This window comes from Rhinopithecus roxellana, chromosome 16, assembly GCF_007565055.1.
Source record: "Rhinopithecus roxellana isolate Shanxi Qingling chromosome 16, ASM756505v1, whole genome shotgun sequence".
Classification (NCBI taxonomy): Eukaryota; Metazoa; Chordata; class Mammalia; order Primates; family Cercopithecidae; genus Rhinopithecus; species Rhinopithecus roxellana.
The window spans coordinates 37,805,859-37,826,494 of NC_044564.1; the positions used below are offsets into that span (position 1 = coordinate 37,805,859).

A 20,636-nucleotide genomic window follows, 5' to 3' on the forward strand; every position below is an offset into this window, starting at 1 on the left:
TGTTCACATTTCTGGTACACAAAAGCACTCAAAGGAAAGGACAGGGGCTTGGGAGAGGGGTGTGTTACTGATGGAGTGGGGAACAGGGGTTTTCTTTGGTCTGGAATATTCTGACCTGGGTGACTATTACTTAGTGAATGTATACATAAAACTCCAATGAACAACACACTTAAGATTCGTGCACTGGTCAGGCACGGTGGCTCATGCCTGTAATCTCAGCACTTTGGGAGGCCAAGGTGGGTAGATCACCTGAGGTCAGGAGTTTGAGACCAGCCTGGCCAATATGGTGAAACCCTGTTTCTACTAAAAGTACAAAGGTAGCTGGCTGTGGTGGCAGGCACCTGTAATCCCAGCTACTTGGGAGGCTGAAGCAGGAGAACTGCTTGAACCTGGGAAGCAGAGGTTGCAGTGAACCAAGATTGCACCATTGCACTCCAGCCTGGGAGACTGAGTAAGACTCCATCTCAAAAAAAAAAAAAAAAAAAAAAAAAAAGATTTGTGCACTCTATGAGACCTCAACAAATTCATATTTAAATCCCAAAATGAAAACAAAAACACCAGGCGGCAGGCTTGGGATGTAATTTGCTGCGTCATTAGGAGCCATTGTAGTTTTTGAAGCTAGGGAAAAATACGTCAAAAGTGATTTCAGAACAGGAATTGGCCATTTTTTCAGGAAGCCCTGGTCAGGGAAGAGTTGGCCACGTTCTCAGGGGATGAATATGAGCATCAGCCATGGGTGAAGTGGCAAGGCCTGGGAAGGACCTAAGGTGGGGTGGAAGGAAGGCAGGGGCCCAAAAGCATTTCAAAGAACAGCACACACAATTTGAAGATGATGACTCAACGACACGCAAAAGGTAGGAAGACTGTAGAAGTAATAACAGCCACAACTGACATTTACAGAGTGGTTACTAAGTGTCTGGCCCTTTTCTACAACTTTGCACATGTTAATCTTTTAATATTGTAGGGATCGTTATGATTTCCTAATCATTAGTGGAACCTGAGACCAGAGAGGGAAAGTAGCCTGGCTGAGGTCACACAGTAGGTGTGTGGTCACCTTGTGTGAGGTCACACTGGCAAGAGCCAATGTCAACTCACATGCCCAGAGACTTCAGGATGTAAAGCAAAACATGATTCCAGTGCAGAAGATCATTCCTGATAAAGCCATGATGCGACACCACCTCACACCCATCAGAATGGTCACTAAGAACAACAACAACAACAACAACAACAAACAAACAAAATACAGAAAACAAGTGTTGGCGAGAGTGTGGAGAAATATGAACTGGTTGGAGTATAAAATTGTGCAGCTGTTGCAGAAAACAGCATGGCAGTTCCTCAAAACATTAAACATACAATCCGCCACACGATCCAGCAACCCCACTTCTGAGTACATACCCATAATAAGTGATAGCAGGGACTCAAACACATATATGTACACCACGTTCATGGAAGCATTATTCACACTGGTTAAAAGGCAGAAACAACCCAAATATCCTCAGCTGATGAATGGACCAATGAAATGTGGTCCATGCAGACAAAGAAATATTATTCAGGCTTGAAAATGAAGGAAATTCTGACACATGCTACAAGATGGATAAACCTTGAGGATATTATGCTAATGGCAATAAGTCAGTCACAAAAGGACAAATACTATATGACTCCACTTAGGTGAGGATGCTAGAGTAGTCAAATTCTTGGAGACAGAAAGCAGAATGGCAGTTGCTGGACTGGGCGGGGGGAGGGGGAAGTGGGGAGTTGGTGCCTAACAGGGACAGAGTTTCAGTTTTGCAAAACGAACAGTTCTGGTGATGGAGGGTGGTGACGGTTGCACAACAATGTGAATGTTCCTAATGCCACTGTGAAAAACGGTTTCAATGGTAAACTTTATGTGGTATATATTTTACCACAACTTAAAAATAAGTAGCAACTAAGTAAAAGCCAAAAAAAATTATTCCCAGAAAAGCCACACACCAAGGGCTGTGGGCACAGTCACAGGGCTCAGTTGCAGCCTGACACCCCCACCTCCAGGGCAAGGACAGACAAACTGACTTTCATATTGATTTTTCTCTCTTTCTTCATTCTGAGCAAAATTAGACCTCCAGTATTCCAAATTCATCATCACTTTGCGATGCATTTTCATGCCTGTAATGATAGAATTCCTGCCTGAGGCTATAAATAATTGAGCTAAGACACTTCCAAACCTGGATGATAACATGTTCCTCGTGGGACACCGAGGCAGCATCCCTCAGCACTCCCTGTCCTCCGCAGCTATTAAAAGGCTCTGTGGGCGTCTGGCCACATGTCAGAAAGTGCTGCCTCAGATGTAAACAAACCACAGCTAAAAAATAATAAATAACACATAGAAAGCTATGCACATAGATTTCCAAGGAGCCAGTTCTCTTCAACTACCCGCACAAACGTTGAATACGCATGAGAGAGGCTTGTTCAGATAAAAACAAGAATTCAACCAAACATGTAAAAATGTTGCCTGCTACTAAGTAGGCACGAGATGATTGGAGATTCCTAGAAAACCGGGAAATCCTTACTTGCTTTGGTCCCTGGGGTTCCAGGAGCCCAGAGATGTGAGGCAGGCTCCATCCAGTGCACCCCCAAGGGAGATCTGTGCTTTGACTCCGCTCCTACTAAATGTATGAGGGCTTACAAGCTAATTTCCATGAACACTAAGCAAATGGATTGGAGGGGTAGATAGTGATAATATTAATATATGCATATAACATGCAATTAAATTAATGTATTGACATGATTACTTAATATTACTCATAAGAGGAAAATGAAGGGCACAATATTCTGTATAAAGTGTGACTGAAAAGAAAATACGTGGAAAATTAACTGAAAACCCCAAGCCCTCTTTTTGTATATTTCTTTGTTTTCTAAAATTTCTCTAGTGCATATGTATATACCACTTTTATAATGCAATACCATTTATTTATAAAGAATGTAAGTTAGTGTGGTGCAGCTATTTTAACCCCCAGTGGACATTTGGCAAAGTCTGAAGGTTGTCACAATGCTAGGGAGAGACATGCTCCTGGCATCTAGAGAGTGAAGGTCAGAGGGGCTGCTAATCGTCCTAAAATGCACAGGACAGCTGGTCCCAGAGATCGACCACGTCAAGATGGGGAAGTGAAGACTGCTTTGTTGAAACAGAAGAGAGCAAGACAGAATGGCCAGAACCTCATAAAAGTACCAGAGAGAATGTGTGATGGTGACAGGAAGGCACTCAATCCTTGCAGGTGTTCAACTGCGTGGACCAGCCAGGGTCCACCAGAGAGGGCGCTGCAGAGACTGCTGGGTCAGGAGAGGATCTCAGCAGCAAGGAGGCCACCAACCAGCCCTGGACACCAGCAGGCAGTGCCCAGAAGGTGCTCGCTCTCTTGAAAAAAAAAAAAAAAAAAGGCCACAAGCCATCTCATCAGAGGAGGCAGGATCAGATCCAACATCCAACAAAGTACATCTCTCTTAGCAGTTATTTTAAGTATTATTAAAGTGCATTTAACTAAATTATAGGAAATTACAGATTGGCCAATTTAATTTAATTTTCATTACTTCAAAAGGAACTATAAGTTCCTAATCTTTATATAACAAGTCTTCATTTCTCAAGGTTATAAGCAGTAAAATGAAAACATGAAGAGAAAGGACTTTATATCAAAGCACTATGCCAAACAAAAGAAGCTGTGTTTTCTAAAATAAGTGACTTCCATCCTGCTAAGCAGATGCAGATGTACTAATCTTCATTTTTAAAAGGCCCTGGGGGCAGAAAGGAAGGAAGAATTATGGAATATAACTTTTTCACATGGAGTTTGTCTCATGAGTCACATCTTCTGAGCTGGTGCTCTAAGCAGCTTGCTTCATTTTTAGTCATTCCCCTGGATTCCTGAAAATGTAAGATTTTGACAAATAATGATTGAGCACCTACTATGTGCTGGGCCAGGAGCTCCTACAGGCCTTTTCTGAGGGCTGCCTGTCACCTCTGTGGGTCACCAGAGGACGCCTCCCCGTGGGTTTGTCAAGGAATCTCAGACCCAAGTTTGCAAAGTAATGGGGTTCAATCTCCATTGCTTTTAGACACTTTAGACTTTGTGCTTTTCCAATAATAAACAAAAAATATTAATAGCATTTAACGCTGAGAAAATGCTTATGATTGATTCTAAAGGAGGAAAGATGAATCCGACATTTTCTATACAGTTGGAACACTATTATATCAAAAATGCATATAAAAATATACCATCTTAATTAAATCATCAAAGTTGGCATCATCAATATTGGGCCACATCAATATTGGAGGTAATGAGGACATCATGTACCTCCATGATAATGCACTGGGGAAGGACACAACAATTTCTATTGTCTCCGGCCAGGAATGCATAACATGACACTAATCATGAGATAGCAATAGGCAAATTAAAATTGAGGGAAATTCTATAAAATAACTGGCATGCACTCTCAAAAAATGTCAATGTCAAGAAAGACAAAGAAAGGCTAAAGAACTATTCCAGATTCAAGGAAATGAAAGAGATGTGACAACAAAATGCAATGTGTGATTCTAAACAATCCTGGAATGAAGGAATAAAACCATCAACGAAGGACATTATGGAACAATTGATGAAATTTAGATTTAGGCTATTACATTAGGTAATTGTGTTCTGTCAGTGTTAAAATTCCTGACTTGATCATTGTGCTGTGAGTATGTAGGAAAATAACATTGTCCTCAGGAAACGTGCACTTAACTAGTTAGGGTTGAAGAGGTATGACATCTCCAACTTATTCTCAAACAGTTCAGAAAAAAATTTGGGCTGGGCACAGTGACTCACGCCTGTAATCCCAGCACTTTGGGAGGCCAAGGTGGGCAGATCAGTTGAGGTCAGGAGTTTGAGACCAGCCTGACCAACATGGTGAAATCCCATCTTTACAAAAATACAAAAATTAACCAGGCATGGTGGTGCGCACCTGTAATCTCAGCTATTCAGGAGGCTGAGGCAGAAAAATTGCTTAAACCTGGGAGGTGGAGGTTGCAGTGAGCCAAGATTGCGCCACTGCACTCTAGCTTAGGCAACAAAGCAAGACTCTGTCTCAAAAAAAAAAAAAAAAAAAAAAAAAAAAGGAAATATGCAGGATTCCTTTGTTGTACTCTTATATCTCTTTTATAAGTTTAAAATTGTATAAGAAGTTTGAAAATGCACAGAAAAAATGAAGAAATTACAAGCTATATTTAATAGAATCGAAGGAGCAAGTGATTGTAAAATAGATCATATTTTATGTTTCACAAGTAAAGAAAAAATATAGTCAATAAAATTATGACACAACACTTTCCTATCACTTAGGCTTTTTCTTTACACTTTTAGAGAACTCTTTTAGACTTGCTAATGGATCAATTTTTATTCTATATCACTCTTTTGTATAAAAACAAATAGGTAAGTGAAATAAGTTAAAGTCATTCTCCAACTTCTCCACATGCCAATTTCAACACTTCTGAACCTTTTGATTCAGAATTATTCACGTTTGTGTTTTTCTATGCAATATTATCCTCTGAGCCACCAAGAATGTAGACGATACAGCAGTTTTTCAAAAGAATATTCATGGTTATTTCCAGTATTTTCTTTCAAGCCACTGAAGTCTATCCTATAAGCTTTAATGCTTGACCTTTCCCGAAGGGATCAGGGAAAGGACTTTGGCCCACAGTGAGGACTGTCATTCCCTGAAATGATGTTGTACTGATCATTGAGCTAATTCTGCCAACACAAACAGCTCCAAGTGTGCCCACGCTCAAGACCAACAGCAACTATACAAATGCCATGGGCCTGGCAGAAGCAGCTGTGAAGACACCATGAATATAAAATGCATCGATTTCAGAGATATTAACATGTGAAAAGGGTGCATCTTGGAATTAAAATGTGATATTTAAAAATCTTAACAGTGTTGAGTTTGTGGATGGGAGGTCATTCCAATTTTGTATCAATAATCACATATTAATTTGTTGGTGTTTCTGTAATCAGAAAAAATGAATGCATTTTGATGCACAAGACATAGTTATTTTCTCTAAATTTCATGCCTGATTTTTATCTGTGCATTTCCTATGTTTCCCATTGCACAACCTTATCCATTAGCTCAGGTCTAAGAAGATTTTCTACTGTAGAATTCATCAATTGACCCAATAAATGTTCATTAAAAGCCCATGAGATATAAGGAAAAGCCAAACTCAGATGGTACCTTCAAGGGTCTTAAAGTCTGGTCGCAAAGAGAAGGTACCACTTAGAACTGATTCAAGATGCATATATTTTTTTTTTCATATTTCTGAAATCGCTGTGGGCCAGGCGGCAGTCATGAGGTAGTTACCATTTCCTGCACATATACATCAAAGCTTGCAGAACGGGTATCGTTAGTTTGAAAGAGAATTCCAAAAAAGTTGAGAACTATTTTAAGAGTCAGGTTTACTAGGTATAATAAACCTTTTTTAGATGTTCAGTTATGAGGGTTTTGTTGCTGTTGTTAATTTTTTGCAGAGATAGGGGTCTCACTATGTTGCCCAGGTTGGTCTCAGACTCCTGGCCTCAAGTGATCCTGCCTCAGCCTCCCAAAGTGCTGGGAGCTACCATGCCCATCCTCAGTTCTATAAATTTTGAAAAACCCGTATAGTCACGTAACTATCATCAAATCAAGAGATAGTTCTTTTATCCCCAAAAGGTTTCTCCATGCCCCTTTTGTAATCAATATCTCTTTTCCCCACTTCCAGATCCTAGCAACCAGTGATCTAATTTGTTTCTCTACAGTTTTACCTTTTCTAGAATGTCATATAAAGGGAATCACATAGTATGAAGCTTTTTGTATCTGGCTTCTTTTACTTAGCATAGTGTTTTTGAGATCCATCCACATTGTTGTACATATTACTTGTTTTTTATTACTTAGAATTACTTCATTTAAGTCTGTTCTTATGCTGATTCTACACTGTATTGATGACTTCATACTGTGAATTCTCTTTGAACTGTTTTCAAAATTATTCTGGTTATTCTAGATTTAAGAATCAGCTTGTCAATTTCTACAAAAAAACTGACTGATACTTTTATTGGAATTGTGTTAAATCTATAAATCAATTTGGAAAGGTTTTCACTTTTTTTTTTTTCTTTGAGATGGAGTCTTGCTTTGTCATCCAGGCTGGAGTGCAGTGGCGCGATCTCAGCTCGCTGCAAGCTCCGCCTCCTGGGTTCACGCCATTCTCCTGCCTCAGCCTCCCGAGTAGCTGGGAATACAGGTGCCCGCCACCACACCCGGATAATTTTTTTGTATTTTTAGTAGAGACGGGGTGGATGGTCTTGATCTCCTGACCTCGTGATCCTCCCACCTCGGTCTCCCAAAGTGCTGGGATTACAGGCGTGAGTCACTGTGTCTGGCCAGATTTTGACATTTTAACAATACTGAGTCTTTAGTCTATGAACACGGTATATCTGTCCATTTATTTACATCTTTAATTTTTCTCACCAACGTTCAATAGTACTTAGCATGTAACTCTTACACATATTTTGTTAAATGTAACACTAAAATATTTTGTTTTTATGCTATTGTAAATGGTCGGTTTTCAATTTTATTTTCCAATTGACCTTTGTTAGTCTATAGAAATGCAATTGATATTTGTATTTTGACATTGTATCCTAAAACCTTGCTAAACTCACTTATTAGTTCTAATAGCTTTCATGTAGATTTGTCAGGATTTTCTATGTAGATGTCCATGTTATATGCAGAAAAAAGATGTTTTTACTTTTTGTCTAATTTGAATGGATTTCATTTTTTTCTTGCCTTACTGCATTGACTTGCCTTGTTCTTGATCTTAGAGGGAAAGTATTCAGTTTTCACCATTAACTAAGATATTGGCTGTAGATTTTTAGTGGATGCCTTGTTATCAGATTGAGGAACTTTCCTTCTATTCCTAGTGTGTTGACAGTTTTTATGATGAATGTATGTTGAATTTTGTCAAAGGCTTTTCTGTATCTGTTGGGATTTTCATATACATATATATATATTTAATTTGCCAATATGGGGAATTACACTGATTTTTTTAAATGTTGACTTGAACTTACAATCCTTGGAGAACCCCAAGAGGGTAAAATGCATTATTTTCTTTTTGACATATTGCTTGATCCAATTTGTTTATATATTGTTAGCATTTGTGTCTAGGTTCATAAGTTTTCTTTTCTTGTAATGCCTTTGTCTGGTTTGGGTATCAGGATAATACTGCCTCAAAAATAAACTGGAAAGTGTTTCCTCCTATGTCCTGGAAAAGATTGTGGAGAATTGATGTTATTTTTTCCTTAAATGTTTGGTAGCATTCACCAGTGGTACTGGTCCTGGAGTTTTCTCTCTGAAAAATTTTATACAATCATTTAATTTATTTAACAGATACAGGCCTATTCAGATTATCTATTTTTTCTTTAGCAAACATTGGTAGTTGTATCTTTCAAAGAATTTGTTCATTTCATCTAAGTTGTCAAATTCATTAGCATCAAGTTTTCCCTTATTATTCTCTCAGTGTCTACAGCATCTGTAAGGATGATGGCCTCTCTTTTGTTCATTTGAATTTCTCTCTCTCTTTTTAATCTGTCTAACTAGCAGTTTATCAATGGCATTGATCTTTTTAAAAACCACCTTTGGTTTTCAAAATTTCTTCAATCTTTTTTCAGATTCCAAATTTATTCATTTCCAATGCTCTTCAAATGACCTAATGGACAATAAAACTTAGGAAAAAAATAGATGGTAATGACTCTGGATCAAGAAATGATTCTGTATATTCAGACTCTGAATTTGAAGAAAATTTTAGCAATACCTTTTTTATATTGCTTATATTTTCTTTTTAAGAGATGTACAAGTGATGGCCGGGCGCGGTGGCTCACACCTGTAACCCCAGCACTTTGGGAGGTCCAGGTGGGTGGATCACGAGGTCAGGAGATCAAGACCATCCTGGCTAACATGGTGAAACCCTGTCTCTACTTAAAAATACAAAAAATTAGCTGGGCGTGGTGGCGGGCGCCTGTAGTCCCAGCTACTTGGGAGGCTGAGGCAGGAGAATGGCATGAACCTGAGAGGCAGAGCTTGCAGTGAGCCAAGACTGTGCCACTGCACTCCAGCCTGGGCGACAGAGCGAGACTCTGTCTCAAAAAAATAAAAAAGAAAAAGAAAAAAAAGAAAAAAAAGTGATGTACAAGTGTTATAATGATATGTCTGTGTCTGTAATAACCCCAAATAGCGTTTTCAATATATATAGACTGATTCTAAGTGATATGAAAGCATCGTGTCATATTTTAATTGGCAGTGTTTCTTTTTTTAGTAGTTATAAAATAATGAAGTATTTAACAGCAGATGATACAGTACGTCCTCACTTAATGTCATGTATAGGTTTTTGGAAACTTTGGCTTGAAGCAAAACTATGCACAGCAAAGTCATTTCATTATACCATTGGTGAGAAAAAAATATTGGTTTTGTTATATGCCATTTCACTTAAGGTTGCAGTTTCTAAAAACCCATTGATAATGTTAAGTGAGGACTTCCTGTCTTTAAAAGTAGATGAAAAATGGTCTGTGTCTTTAAAAATTCAATATGATGTGCAATGAAATCAAAGTCTAGATGAATACGGACATAGTGGCCTTGTAGCTAAGGACAAAAGTAAATCCATCTGTGGCTGAATATTTAGCCTGGAAGGTGATGGTGGGGCATGGACTGTGGACCAAGAGAATAGACAGCAGGCATTCAGTGTGGAGGATAAACTGAATGGGAGTTGGGAGGAATGTTTGGAAAGGTGTGCTGCAGCCAGGCAAGTGGAACTTAACATTGAATGCTAAGTTAAGAATATTTTCATTGTGTTCAGCAAAGAATGGATAAGCAACAATGTTTAATAGGGAGTCATATGTTTGAGGTACATTAACCTATTGGCAGGAACAAAGGAAACTGAAGGAGAGAGACAGGAAAAAGAGAAATGAGAAGGGAGCTTCTGAGGGAGAATCAACAGGTATTCGTAATAGAACAGGGAGAAAGATGAGATGAAACCAACTCCAAGCTTTTGAGTTTGGGAGACCATGTGGATTGCAGTTACAAGAAGAATTCAGAGATGGGAGCCGAGCCTGACTCCAGTAATGGAAGGGAGAATGGGAGAAGTTACGAGAAGTAATGTTGCAGAGCCAGGACTCAGGACTCAGCAGCTGCTTGGCTGCCTCCAAAAAGACATGTCCAGCAGGCTAGGCTACTATAACCCAGGCCTGGACCTCAAGAGAAAATTCGGATGTGAAGATAGAGATCTGTGACTTACACACCTGGAAGTGTTGTTTGAAGCAATGAGATTATCAATATGAAGAGGATAAAATAAAAATGAGAATATCAGTATTTGTCAACATGTTTGAGCCCTTACATTTCCTAGGCAGCATGTTAAATGCTTTTCAGATATTAGCTCAATTAATTCTCAGCGCTATGATGGAGGTGCCATTGTGATTTCCATTTTAAAGATGGGGGAACTGAAAAACAGAGGACTTAAGTCACGTGCACAAGGTCATATTGCTGGAAAGTTGTGGAGCCTAGACGAAAACCCAGACAGTCAGACTCTAAACCTACTACCAGAGGCTGCCTCTGTCAACACCAAAGGGATCCTATGGAATGATATGTTTGGGAGATAAGTGAACTCAGAGGAAGAGACAGAAAAGGAGCAGTCAGAGAGGTACACTGTGACACAAATGTGCTTCTGGCATGAGGATTATAAAAATGCTCCATGCCAGATGGTTCTCAAGGAGAGTAGGGGAATGAACACCACAGATTCATTTTATGGATTCTATTTAAACCATTCTCAGTCACCAAGTCATCTATGTTCTCCATTTTTAAAATTTCTGGATGAGTGGGATCAATTGAAAAAAAATAAACAGAATCGTTTTCAAAGCTGTGGTTTCATAGACGGTAGTTGCAAATGGTTCTAAAGCTAAAAACAGAACTCCAAAATACCGGTTCTCAAACTGGGGTACCTGGATGGGCAGCATGAGCAACCCCTGAAAACTTGCTGGAAGTTCACCTTCTCACACCTCTGACCTACTGAATCACAAAACTCTGTGGGGTCGGCTCAATCTGTGTTGTAACTAACTCTGCAGGTGATTTTGATGCACGTATGCTCCAGTCTGAGAACTACTATTCTAGAAAATGAAATGATTTAAGTATGTGTAGCAAATCTTTGAGCCCCTGTCCCAAGTCAGAGTGCCCACAGAACTCAGCCAAGCCCCGTGGCCCCTCTGCAACCAACCTGATGGATTCTTAAAGGAATTTGTGCCGCAGTGGAGCCCACATTAGGTGAGAAGTACTTTCCCTCTGCTGTGATGACAGAGACCTTCTGTAGTTTGCTGTCACCACCACCAAGGTAGCACCTTGGGGGTCTCCCATTTCCTCCCCACACCAAGCCCATCCTTCCTCAGGTTATCTATCCTCTCACCCACCAATCCCACTTTTCCCCACCCCATCCCACCCTTCATTTGCTATTTGAGGTAGTGAGTGCCTTATCTTTTCTATAAATTATTCATATTCAATTTTTAAAGAAGATTTCTATGTTGTTATATATCCTTTTACTACTTGGGGAAATTCAACTAAGAGTTTCTGAAGCACAGAAAGGAGGGACGTCATGGTGCCTGGGATGAGCACAGTCAGGTGAACACAGGCAGTGAAGTATTCACAGAGGCCACACTGCCCCCACAGCTGACCCTTCTCCTTACATGCACTTGCCTGCTGCATCCCAGCCGACTGCAACTGCCTCTCACAGACTCTACCCTTACACTCATTTTCTTTGTACCCTGCTCAAGACCATCACACCATGGAGGTCAGCAAATGCATCTTGATGGTCTTGTAATTAGTGGGTAATTTCCATCCTCCAAATGATGCCCCTCTGTACTTGTGGGGTTTGCCAGTCCTCCTGCCTTTCTGAAGGATGCAAGCCCCCTTACTCAAGCAGCAATATAACTGCTACTCTTGACTGTAGTCTCTGGGTTCAGACTGTTCTAGTTCAAATCTTGACTTTGCCTTTTCCTAGCTATCTGGTCTTAGACAATTTGCATAAACTTTCTGATCCTGTATCCTCATCCCCCAAATACATACAATCTGCCTCCCAAGGTTACTGAGAAAAGACCACACATACCCTCATCATTATCTGAAATTACTGTGCTGAACTATATAAAATTGCTGATATTTGGATCATTTCATCTATAAAAATGGCATGTTCACGTGATTCACCTTGATATCCTACTTAGGTATATGCTTGTGTATTTCCCTCTCCCCACAACAGAAGGTAAGCACTTACTTAGTGTTTTATCTTCAATATCTAAACAGTGACTAGACCTGGTAAGTGCTTGCTGTTGAATGTATGAATGACTCTTTAGTGCAGTGTCTGGAGCAGGGTAAGTATTCCATTCTAGTGTCATCCTCATCCTCATCATTAGAATTAGTAAAGCAGGAACACAGAATGAAATACTAGATAATATGAGCTCAAGTGAAAATTAATGCCACATCACCACATATTTTCAATAACTTCAGTTTGTTGCATCAAACCAATCTTTGTCTTCAGTTAAAGAAAACACCCTGGATTGAATTGGTTGATATTAATAATAGCAATACCAATCAGCAATTGAAATTATTATACACAGAATTTTATCAGGAGTGAGTAGCAAAAGGAGATTCATGGTAATAACCCCGTGCAGATTTATTGAACATCTACCATGTGCCAGGTGCAACCCTAGCACTTTCAGGTCTCATTTCTAGGTCTCTCAACGAGCCTTGAAGTGGGGGTGTCATCCCTATTCTCTGGATGAGGACCGCAGCCCTAGAGAGGTCAATCTCATTGGTGGAATGAGTGTCTCTGCTGAGTGTTAGTGTGGGCTAGTACCCAGGAACCCTTTCCTCACCCCCTAGAGTAGGAAGCTTACCCTACATCAACAGGCTCTGCTCCAAGTGGTCAGGAGTTTGCTGTCCAAAGACTGGACCAGGCAGCTGTTCAGAGGCGCCTCAACCAAAAAATCTGATTTAGGGAGTCAGACATGGGAGCTGAGTGCTCTGACACTGCATGGCTCCAGCCAGCGCTGTCGCCTGGCAGGCCGTGACACTCTGAGCTGCATGGACAGTCCCGTAAATGCTGCCATGCTCCCAGGAGTGCCTGTACCTGGTCTCTGCCAGTCCAGTGGTGGCTTCTCCAGCTTTCTCAGCCCACACAGGGTAGCTTGCAGGAGCAGGGTACTGTCCTTCAATAGTGAGGGGAGGCAGTGGGTGAGCAGACATCGCAGCTTCCCCAGTTCCTACACACTTCCCCAGAGGGCCCAGCGCCCACAGCGGGACCCTGCTCCAAATGGTCCTGGGGGCGGTTCTCCCCTCCCACTGGCTGTACCCACCCCTGCCGCTGCTCCCTAGGTATCCTCCCAAATAGGCTCCTCGCACCAAGTCTCAGGGGCTGCTGGGGGAATGCAACTGAAGATACCTTTGGTCTAACCAAAAAAATGGCTTGTGGGGCCCTTCCCTGCACCACAGCTGGATCAGACATTTCCACAGTGATGTCTGTTTAACCTCACAAATGAAAATAAACCTACTAGATGCATTATGTTTGAAGGACTGAACATGAAAATAGAGCAGAATGAGGCCTGGAGGAAGCAGAGCTCCAATCCTTGTGTTTCAGGGCTCTGCTGGTGTTCTAACAGCAGGGAGCCTCGAGTCTAATGGATGCAGACTGTCTCCATGGTCCTTCGCTGAGCCTGACTCAGGTTCCTACTCTTTGGCAAGCATTAGAACTGCTGCACAGAGTTGGATCAGCTAAGGGACTGTCAGGAGTGACCACCTACAGTCCAGTCACCCTGATAGGCTGCTGGAGAACTCGGCCCAAGTCGTACATCTGCCATATTGTTGGGGGAGAAATTCACTCTGGCTTAAATGTTCCCTCCCTCCTCTGGGAAATCTCCCAGGCTGGCAGGGATCCTATTCCATGTTTCTGGGGTAGTATCCCATGCCTGCGGTGAGTTTGTGGCCCCTTGCCCTGTGACTCTGGGCTTCTTTCCTGGGTTGTGGTCCCTGAAGACTCGTAATCCCTGCGCCCCTATTTCTTTCTTTCTTTTTTTTTTTTTTTTTGAGACAGAGTCTTGCTCTGTCACCCGGGCTGGAGTGCAGTGGCCGGATCTCAGCTCACTGCAAGCTCCGCCTCCTGGGTTCACGCCATTCTCCTGCCTCAGCCTCCCGAGTAGCTGGGACTACAGGCTCCCGCCACCTTGCCCGGCTACTTTTTTGTATTTTTTTTTAGTAGAGACGGGGTTTCACTGTGTTAGCCAGGATGGTCTCGATCGCTTGACCTCATGATCCGCCCGTCTCGGCCTCCCAAAGTGCTGGGATTACAGGCTTGAGCCACCACGCCCGGCCCTGCGCCCCTATTTCTAATGCATTTTTGCACACAAATGCCCATGAAGGTGACACAAGGGTATGATATTATTCTAGCTGGTGTTAAAATCAGAGTAACAGTGCAGAAGTGAAGTGGAGGCATCCAGCCTACTTTATTCCAAAGGCAGGATGCGCATGCACACAGGCAAGCTGGTGTTTTCAAAAAGGACTCTAAACCAAGACAGCACCAACCCCTTCCTGCCAGGCTTCACCCCTCTGTAGGTGCAGGCTGAGAGAGGCTTGACCATGAAACATGCTTAGAATAAACACATTTAGTAAGAGCCTGTAAGGCTAAAATCCAAAAGCTAGCCATTCTGCACCATCCAAATGCACAGGGATCAGGGTTGGGGGTGGGGTGGGGTGGTGGGTAATTCACATGACTGCTCTCTGTTCTAATTCCGAGATTCAACCAGCCTCAGAGAATCTACAAAAATAGATTCACTCCTTTCCCTTTCCCTGGCACGTTTAACTTAAATCAACATTAAAGGTGTTTATTTTGCAGTGAAAAAAGAATTTTGAAATATCATAATCAAGTACATGTACCACATAAATATTTCAGTCAATGATGAGCCGAATATATCAAGGTGGTCCCATAAGATAATAATAGTGTATTTTTACTTTACCTTTTCTATGCTTAGATATGACAGATACACAAATACTTACCATTGTGTTCCAGTTGCCTACAGAATTCGGTACAGTCACATGCAGTGCAGGTTTGTAGTCTAGGAACAACAGGCTGTGCCATAGAGCCTAGGTGTGCAGTAGGTTAGAGCATTTAGCCTAAGTGCACTCTATGATGTTCGCACAATGACAAAATTGTCTAATGATGCATCTCTCCAAACCTATCCCTGGCCAGACACAGTGGCTCATGCCTGTAATCCCAGCACTTTGGGAGGCCGAGGCGAATGGATCACTTGAGCTCAGGAGGCCCAGCCTGGCCAACCCCACTCTACCAAAAAAAAAAAAAAAAAAAAAAAAAAAAAAACAAAAATTAGCTGGACATGGTGGTATGCACCTGTGGTCCCAGCTACTCAGGAGGCTGCCGTGGGAGGATCACTTGAGCCTGGGAGGCAGAAGTTGCAGTGAGCCAAGATTGCACTACTGCATTCAAGGCTGGACGACAGGAGTGAAACACTGTCTCAAAAAATATATATACATATACATATTTATATACACATACACACACACACACACACACACACACACACACACACACACACACCTATCCCTGATGCATAACTGAAGTCTAATTGAAGATTAATTGAAATCTAATCTATGGGTAAGATTTCTTATCAGATCCAAGGAAACCCATGAGTTAAAGTCCACTTTGTTTTCTATACCATGTGTCAGTTGTAAAAATATCTTAGCATGGTTTATAAAATGGATTTCCAAATATGCAACTCTTCAGAGTTAAATCCCAGTATTTGTAAAAATGAGAAAGTCACCCTAACACTAACAGAATGCCCTTCCTTGTTTTTGTTTTTTTTTTGAGACGGAGTCTCCCTCTGTCGCCCAGGCTGGAGTGCAGTGGCCGGATTTCAGCTCACTGCAAGCTCCGCCTCCCGGGTTCACGCCATTCTCCTGCCTCAGCCTCCCGAGTAGATGGGACTACAGGCGCCCGCCACCTCGCCCGGCTAATTTTTTGTATTTTTTAATAGAGACGGGGTTTCACTGTATTAGCCAGGATGGTCTCGATCTCCTGACCTCGTGATCCGCCCGTCTCGGCCTCCCAAAGTGCTGGGATTACAGGCTTGAGCCACCGCGCCCGGCCGTGAATGCCCGTCCTTAGCATAGAACAGCTGCAGCCAATTCATGCCCACTTAGTAGAGTTCATGGTACCTACTCTCAAAGAAGAAATTATTACCACAAAATCTGAACAAAAAAATATTCAGATCCCACTGCCCTGCATATGGGAATACACATCATTTAACTGGGCAGGTGTAATGGAACCTTCAAAGCATTCCTAGACTTCTGACATTCTCTGTGGTTCCAAGGAGGCCTGACCTTACCTGCCCTTCTTCCTCAATGTCCATCTTCCACTCCACACAGCTTCTCTCAGCCTAGGCCAGGTCCTGGGGATAGGAAATCCTCTACAAACAACACAAATATCTTGTTAGTAATGCAGTCTGTCTTAATACTGCACAATATGCATTGTTTCCATCCCCAAATGAACTTGTGATTAAATGTTCATGCAACACAGAAATGTCTGAAGAGAGAGGTAGAGGGGTCGCAGAGGAAGCATGGGTGAAGGAGGTCCCTCCCTTGGGTCATGGTACCCAGCATGCAGTCTGGTTGGCCCCTCCCTTTCAGGAAGTTCAATGAGGGTGCACATCCAGGCTCATGCACACAGAATACACACATAGAGTTGGGATGGAATGCACATGGATAAGGATGCTCAGAGACATGATGGAGTGGAAGGATTGTGTGGCAAAAGTTTTTACCTTGGGCTTCTGTTTTCTGAGAGTATTTATAGAATGTTGGAAGCCAGAAGTGACCTGAGAGCTGAGTTTTGCCAAGCCTTCCAAGCGAACTCTTAGAAGAGAAGAGAGGGTGGACAGAGTTGCGAAGCTGTGCTGAGGTCTTGTCTGGCCTGCTCTCCTTCAAGGTGAAGATGAAACCCACTGTGCAGAGGGCTGGCAAGCAGACCACCACCACGTATGCCAGGTTATGATTCTCACCAACATCTTCAGGCATCTCCAGGCTCCTGCTCCCTTCTTCATCTCACCAGGGCTTGTTTGCTCTTTTGTTCAGACTCAAAGCTCTACTGAATGCTTAACACTTTCATACCAAGATCATATGGTTACTCAGCTAACTTCTAAGCAAAGTTTCTCCCATGAAACATCCAACAGAAAAATATGCAATTTCATAGCATTCAGTCCACTCATGTACTGATGGCTAATCCACATGTTCCTTCATTTATACCTATACCTCACTGTTTTTTTAAGATAAGCAGGCAACACCCTGAACTGCAATACACACACACTGACATCAGTGATAAATGTCTCCTCAGAACCCAGCCAATACACTGAAAAAGAACCAAAAGGAAATACCTTTCCAAAAGAAAGACATTTTCCTTTCACAAGTTTAATTTGGCTTTCAAACTAAGAAGATTTTATGCATATTCCTGGGGAGTTTTCAAAACACCTCAATTCTGAAGTGGAGTCCTCACATTTTTGTATACAAAGTAAAATATTGGGAGTGAAGTCCAGCTGCAGGGACAAAATTTTAAATTAAACAGATAAACAGGGACTAATTATCTGCTTATAAAATATTTTTTAATAAATGTTGTGACTGGAGTGCCTTTGGAAACCAGTTTTCCTGGTGCCTGTATAATATAACCTAATTAGGACATTAGATTTCCCTATAAACTACAAACTTCCAAGAATTTCTTTAGTATATAAAGTAAACCATGGCAGTGGAGTTTAATCACAGGTATGTTTAACACTTAGTTATCATGGAGACCTTAAAAGCTCCACAGTGTGCTACATCTACAAGACATTGCTGTGTATTCTTCAACTGGATGCAAAGGGTTTCATTCTGAGGTTGATTTGTCAAATTGTTTCCTTTGAGTGACCTCTAGCTATTAGCTAAAGTATGAAACATGTCATGTGCTAAAAATGATGCAAGAGACAGAAAGCATCATGGAGACAAGCAAATGTAGCTTTCAAGAAGTCTAATAAAACCCAAGACAATTCTGGCACAACTAGAATTCAACACCAAGTTTCTTACGTACAAGAATCATGCTTCATTTGCCCCATTATGCTGCTTCACCTTCCCAAAAATCTAAATGGAATGGGATTGAAGAAAGTCATCAAAACCTCCAAACCCATCAATGTCTATTCCAGCTGCTTTTTTCTACAATGTTATTATTACTTCTGCCCATTTGGGTTCTACCCCAGAGAGTCCCAGGAGTTGTATCCTCATCAATGAGCAAACTGGAATTATTCACTTGTTTCCCCACCCCACCACTACCTCAAGGAGCAGGACCTGTTCTGTGCCCCTCAAATGCCCCTCAATCATTTATGTATACACCTTTCTCCAACACTGAGAGGCCTAGCAAAGCAGGACAGCCACATTGTCCAGTGTGTTTTGTGTGCACAATCAGTAGTAGATGCTTAATAATTACATCAGGAGAACTAAAATGGCATGAAATCACCTCAGAAATCCTAGCGTCTAGAAAGGGAACCCAGTAGGAATGGTTGACAGTTCTCTCCCAATTAACTGTCATTCCTTTAAAAACAACCACCACATAGGAGAACATGACCAATTTCACACAGTTCCCATATTCCTCCAGTCACTGGCACAGTGCTCTGCCCACCATGATGCCACTGGCATGCCTTTTCATGGGTAAGATGAATAAATGACTAAGAAAACACTCAGGCTTCTTGTTTAACCACAGTGCTCTCTATTCAAAATACCACTCCATTGTCCTTGAAATTTTCATAAACCATTTTCTACAAATATGTGGAGATGGCTTTCTTCCTTCATGTAGATTACTGATATTGGTACTTTCATAACCTGTGTGTCTCAAGGCACTTAGGAAAGAGAAAAAAAAAAAAACATTAACTCTTTGACCATGAATTTCTTCAGTGAGGAGAAAGAGGTATTATTATGGTACTTACAACAGAATTGAGGTGTGTATGTTTCTCAGCAGCTAATGACTACAACCAGTTGCTTTCTGAAGCTCAATCTTTAGACTTGGCTTGCTAATCCAAACATATACAATAGAATGATTTGAATAAAGCAAATATGAGGCATTTTTCTGAGGTCACTATTTAAATTAAGCTACTGCATAAGTGCCAAAGCAACCTAAGCTCCTTGACCACAGAAATGTAGCAGTTTCACAGACTCTGTCCTAGCTTTCCAGTTCTCCTCTTCAAGCTGGCTTGAAACTGGCATTTTTATAAAGGTGTAAGCGCTACTAGAAGCTATACTAGAGTATTAAATTTTATTTTTAAAAAACCAATGCTTAAATATTGCCCCCCAAGAAGCTTTCATTCTACTTGGTGGTGGAGAATATATAAAACCTGTTCAAAGTCACAGACACCTTAAAGAATTGGTCTGCTTACTGAATGACCTACTCCCATGGCTGTTTCTGCTTCCAATTCTATGCATCTTACTCTCTGTGTATACTGTTGGAAAGTCTTTCTTGACATCTTGATTTTCTTTTTTAAAAAGTACATGGTTCAGTACATTTTAAAATACCAATCTTGTGTTACAGTTTCACACATTAAAGAAACAAACATAAATACTCAGCTGCTCCATATGTCTGCAGCTAAATTATAAAAAGAGCGTGCAAGGGCAGAGTGTCCTTCAAGGTACTGTGGTTGAGAGATATACATCGCAAATATGGACGAACAAGCCCATGTCTTGAGATGAGAACAGTCCTGACTCACTGTCACCAGTAACCAACCCTCCAAGGGCCGGTCTTTTCCTCTAAAAATGTCTCAGCTGTTAACCTCTGAAATCCTTCCTTCTGAAGTAAAATCACAGGAATCCATTTTCAAGAGCGCTTACCTGGTAATTTGTGTTCTTGTACTGAAGTCAAGAGACCTCATTGAGCGCAGAACTTCAATGCACCCCAAGTACTGCAAGGGGAAAAAATGTAAATCGTGAGCCCTGAGAGCTGAGATAAAGAGACAACTCCTAACTACACAAGGGCATTTTGGGGAGCCATATATATTTCTTAAATCACATTTTAACTTTAAATTCTAGGGTGAGGCTTTGTTTTTGTTTCTATAAAAGCAATAACTCACAGCCACAAGAAAATATCATGAGTGGTTAGATTGGTACTACACTGGATTTTTCTAAAATTAGTATTAGTATTTTCATCTTATTTGGATGTATACTTTTTAAAGCTTTTATGGAAGTATAACTTATATGCTGTGAAATCCAAGGATCTTAAATATTTAATTCAATGATTGTTTAAACATATATTTGCCATGAAACTACCACCCAGACCTCAACATTGTATTTCTAGTCTTTTATGAGGCTTCTACAGGTTTACAATTTTTAGAGAAAGAATGAAAACATGATATGACCAACATTTTCATCAACATTAAATGTCATTATCTAATAAACATATTTTGGGTTCTATGAACTATAGATTATCCTCAAAGGTGATTTGCTTTGGTTTATCAGAAGGCCCTCTTCTGCATGATCATAAATTTTTAGAAGCTCAGATTTATACATCTAAATGTATA

The 20,636-nt window shown here is 41.1% G+C and overlaps 1 protein-coding gene across 4 annotated transcripts in view; it reads right to left on the bottom strand.

Moving 5' to 3' along the window:
• SHC3 (SHC adaptor protein 3) overlaps window positions 1-20,636 on the bottom strand; it is a 176,969-nt gene that overhangs the window by 93,910 nt on the left and 62,423 nt on the right. For all 4 annotated transcript variants that reach the window (XM_030920393.1, XM_010371270.2, XM_030920395.1 and 1 more), the window contains exon 2: window positions 19,951-20,021. In XM_030920393.1, coding sequence (XP_030776253.1) covers window positions 19,951-20,021 — 71 coding nt within the window. The remainder of the gene's footprint in view (window positions 1-19,950; window positions 20,022-20,636) is intronic.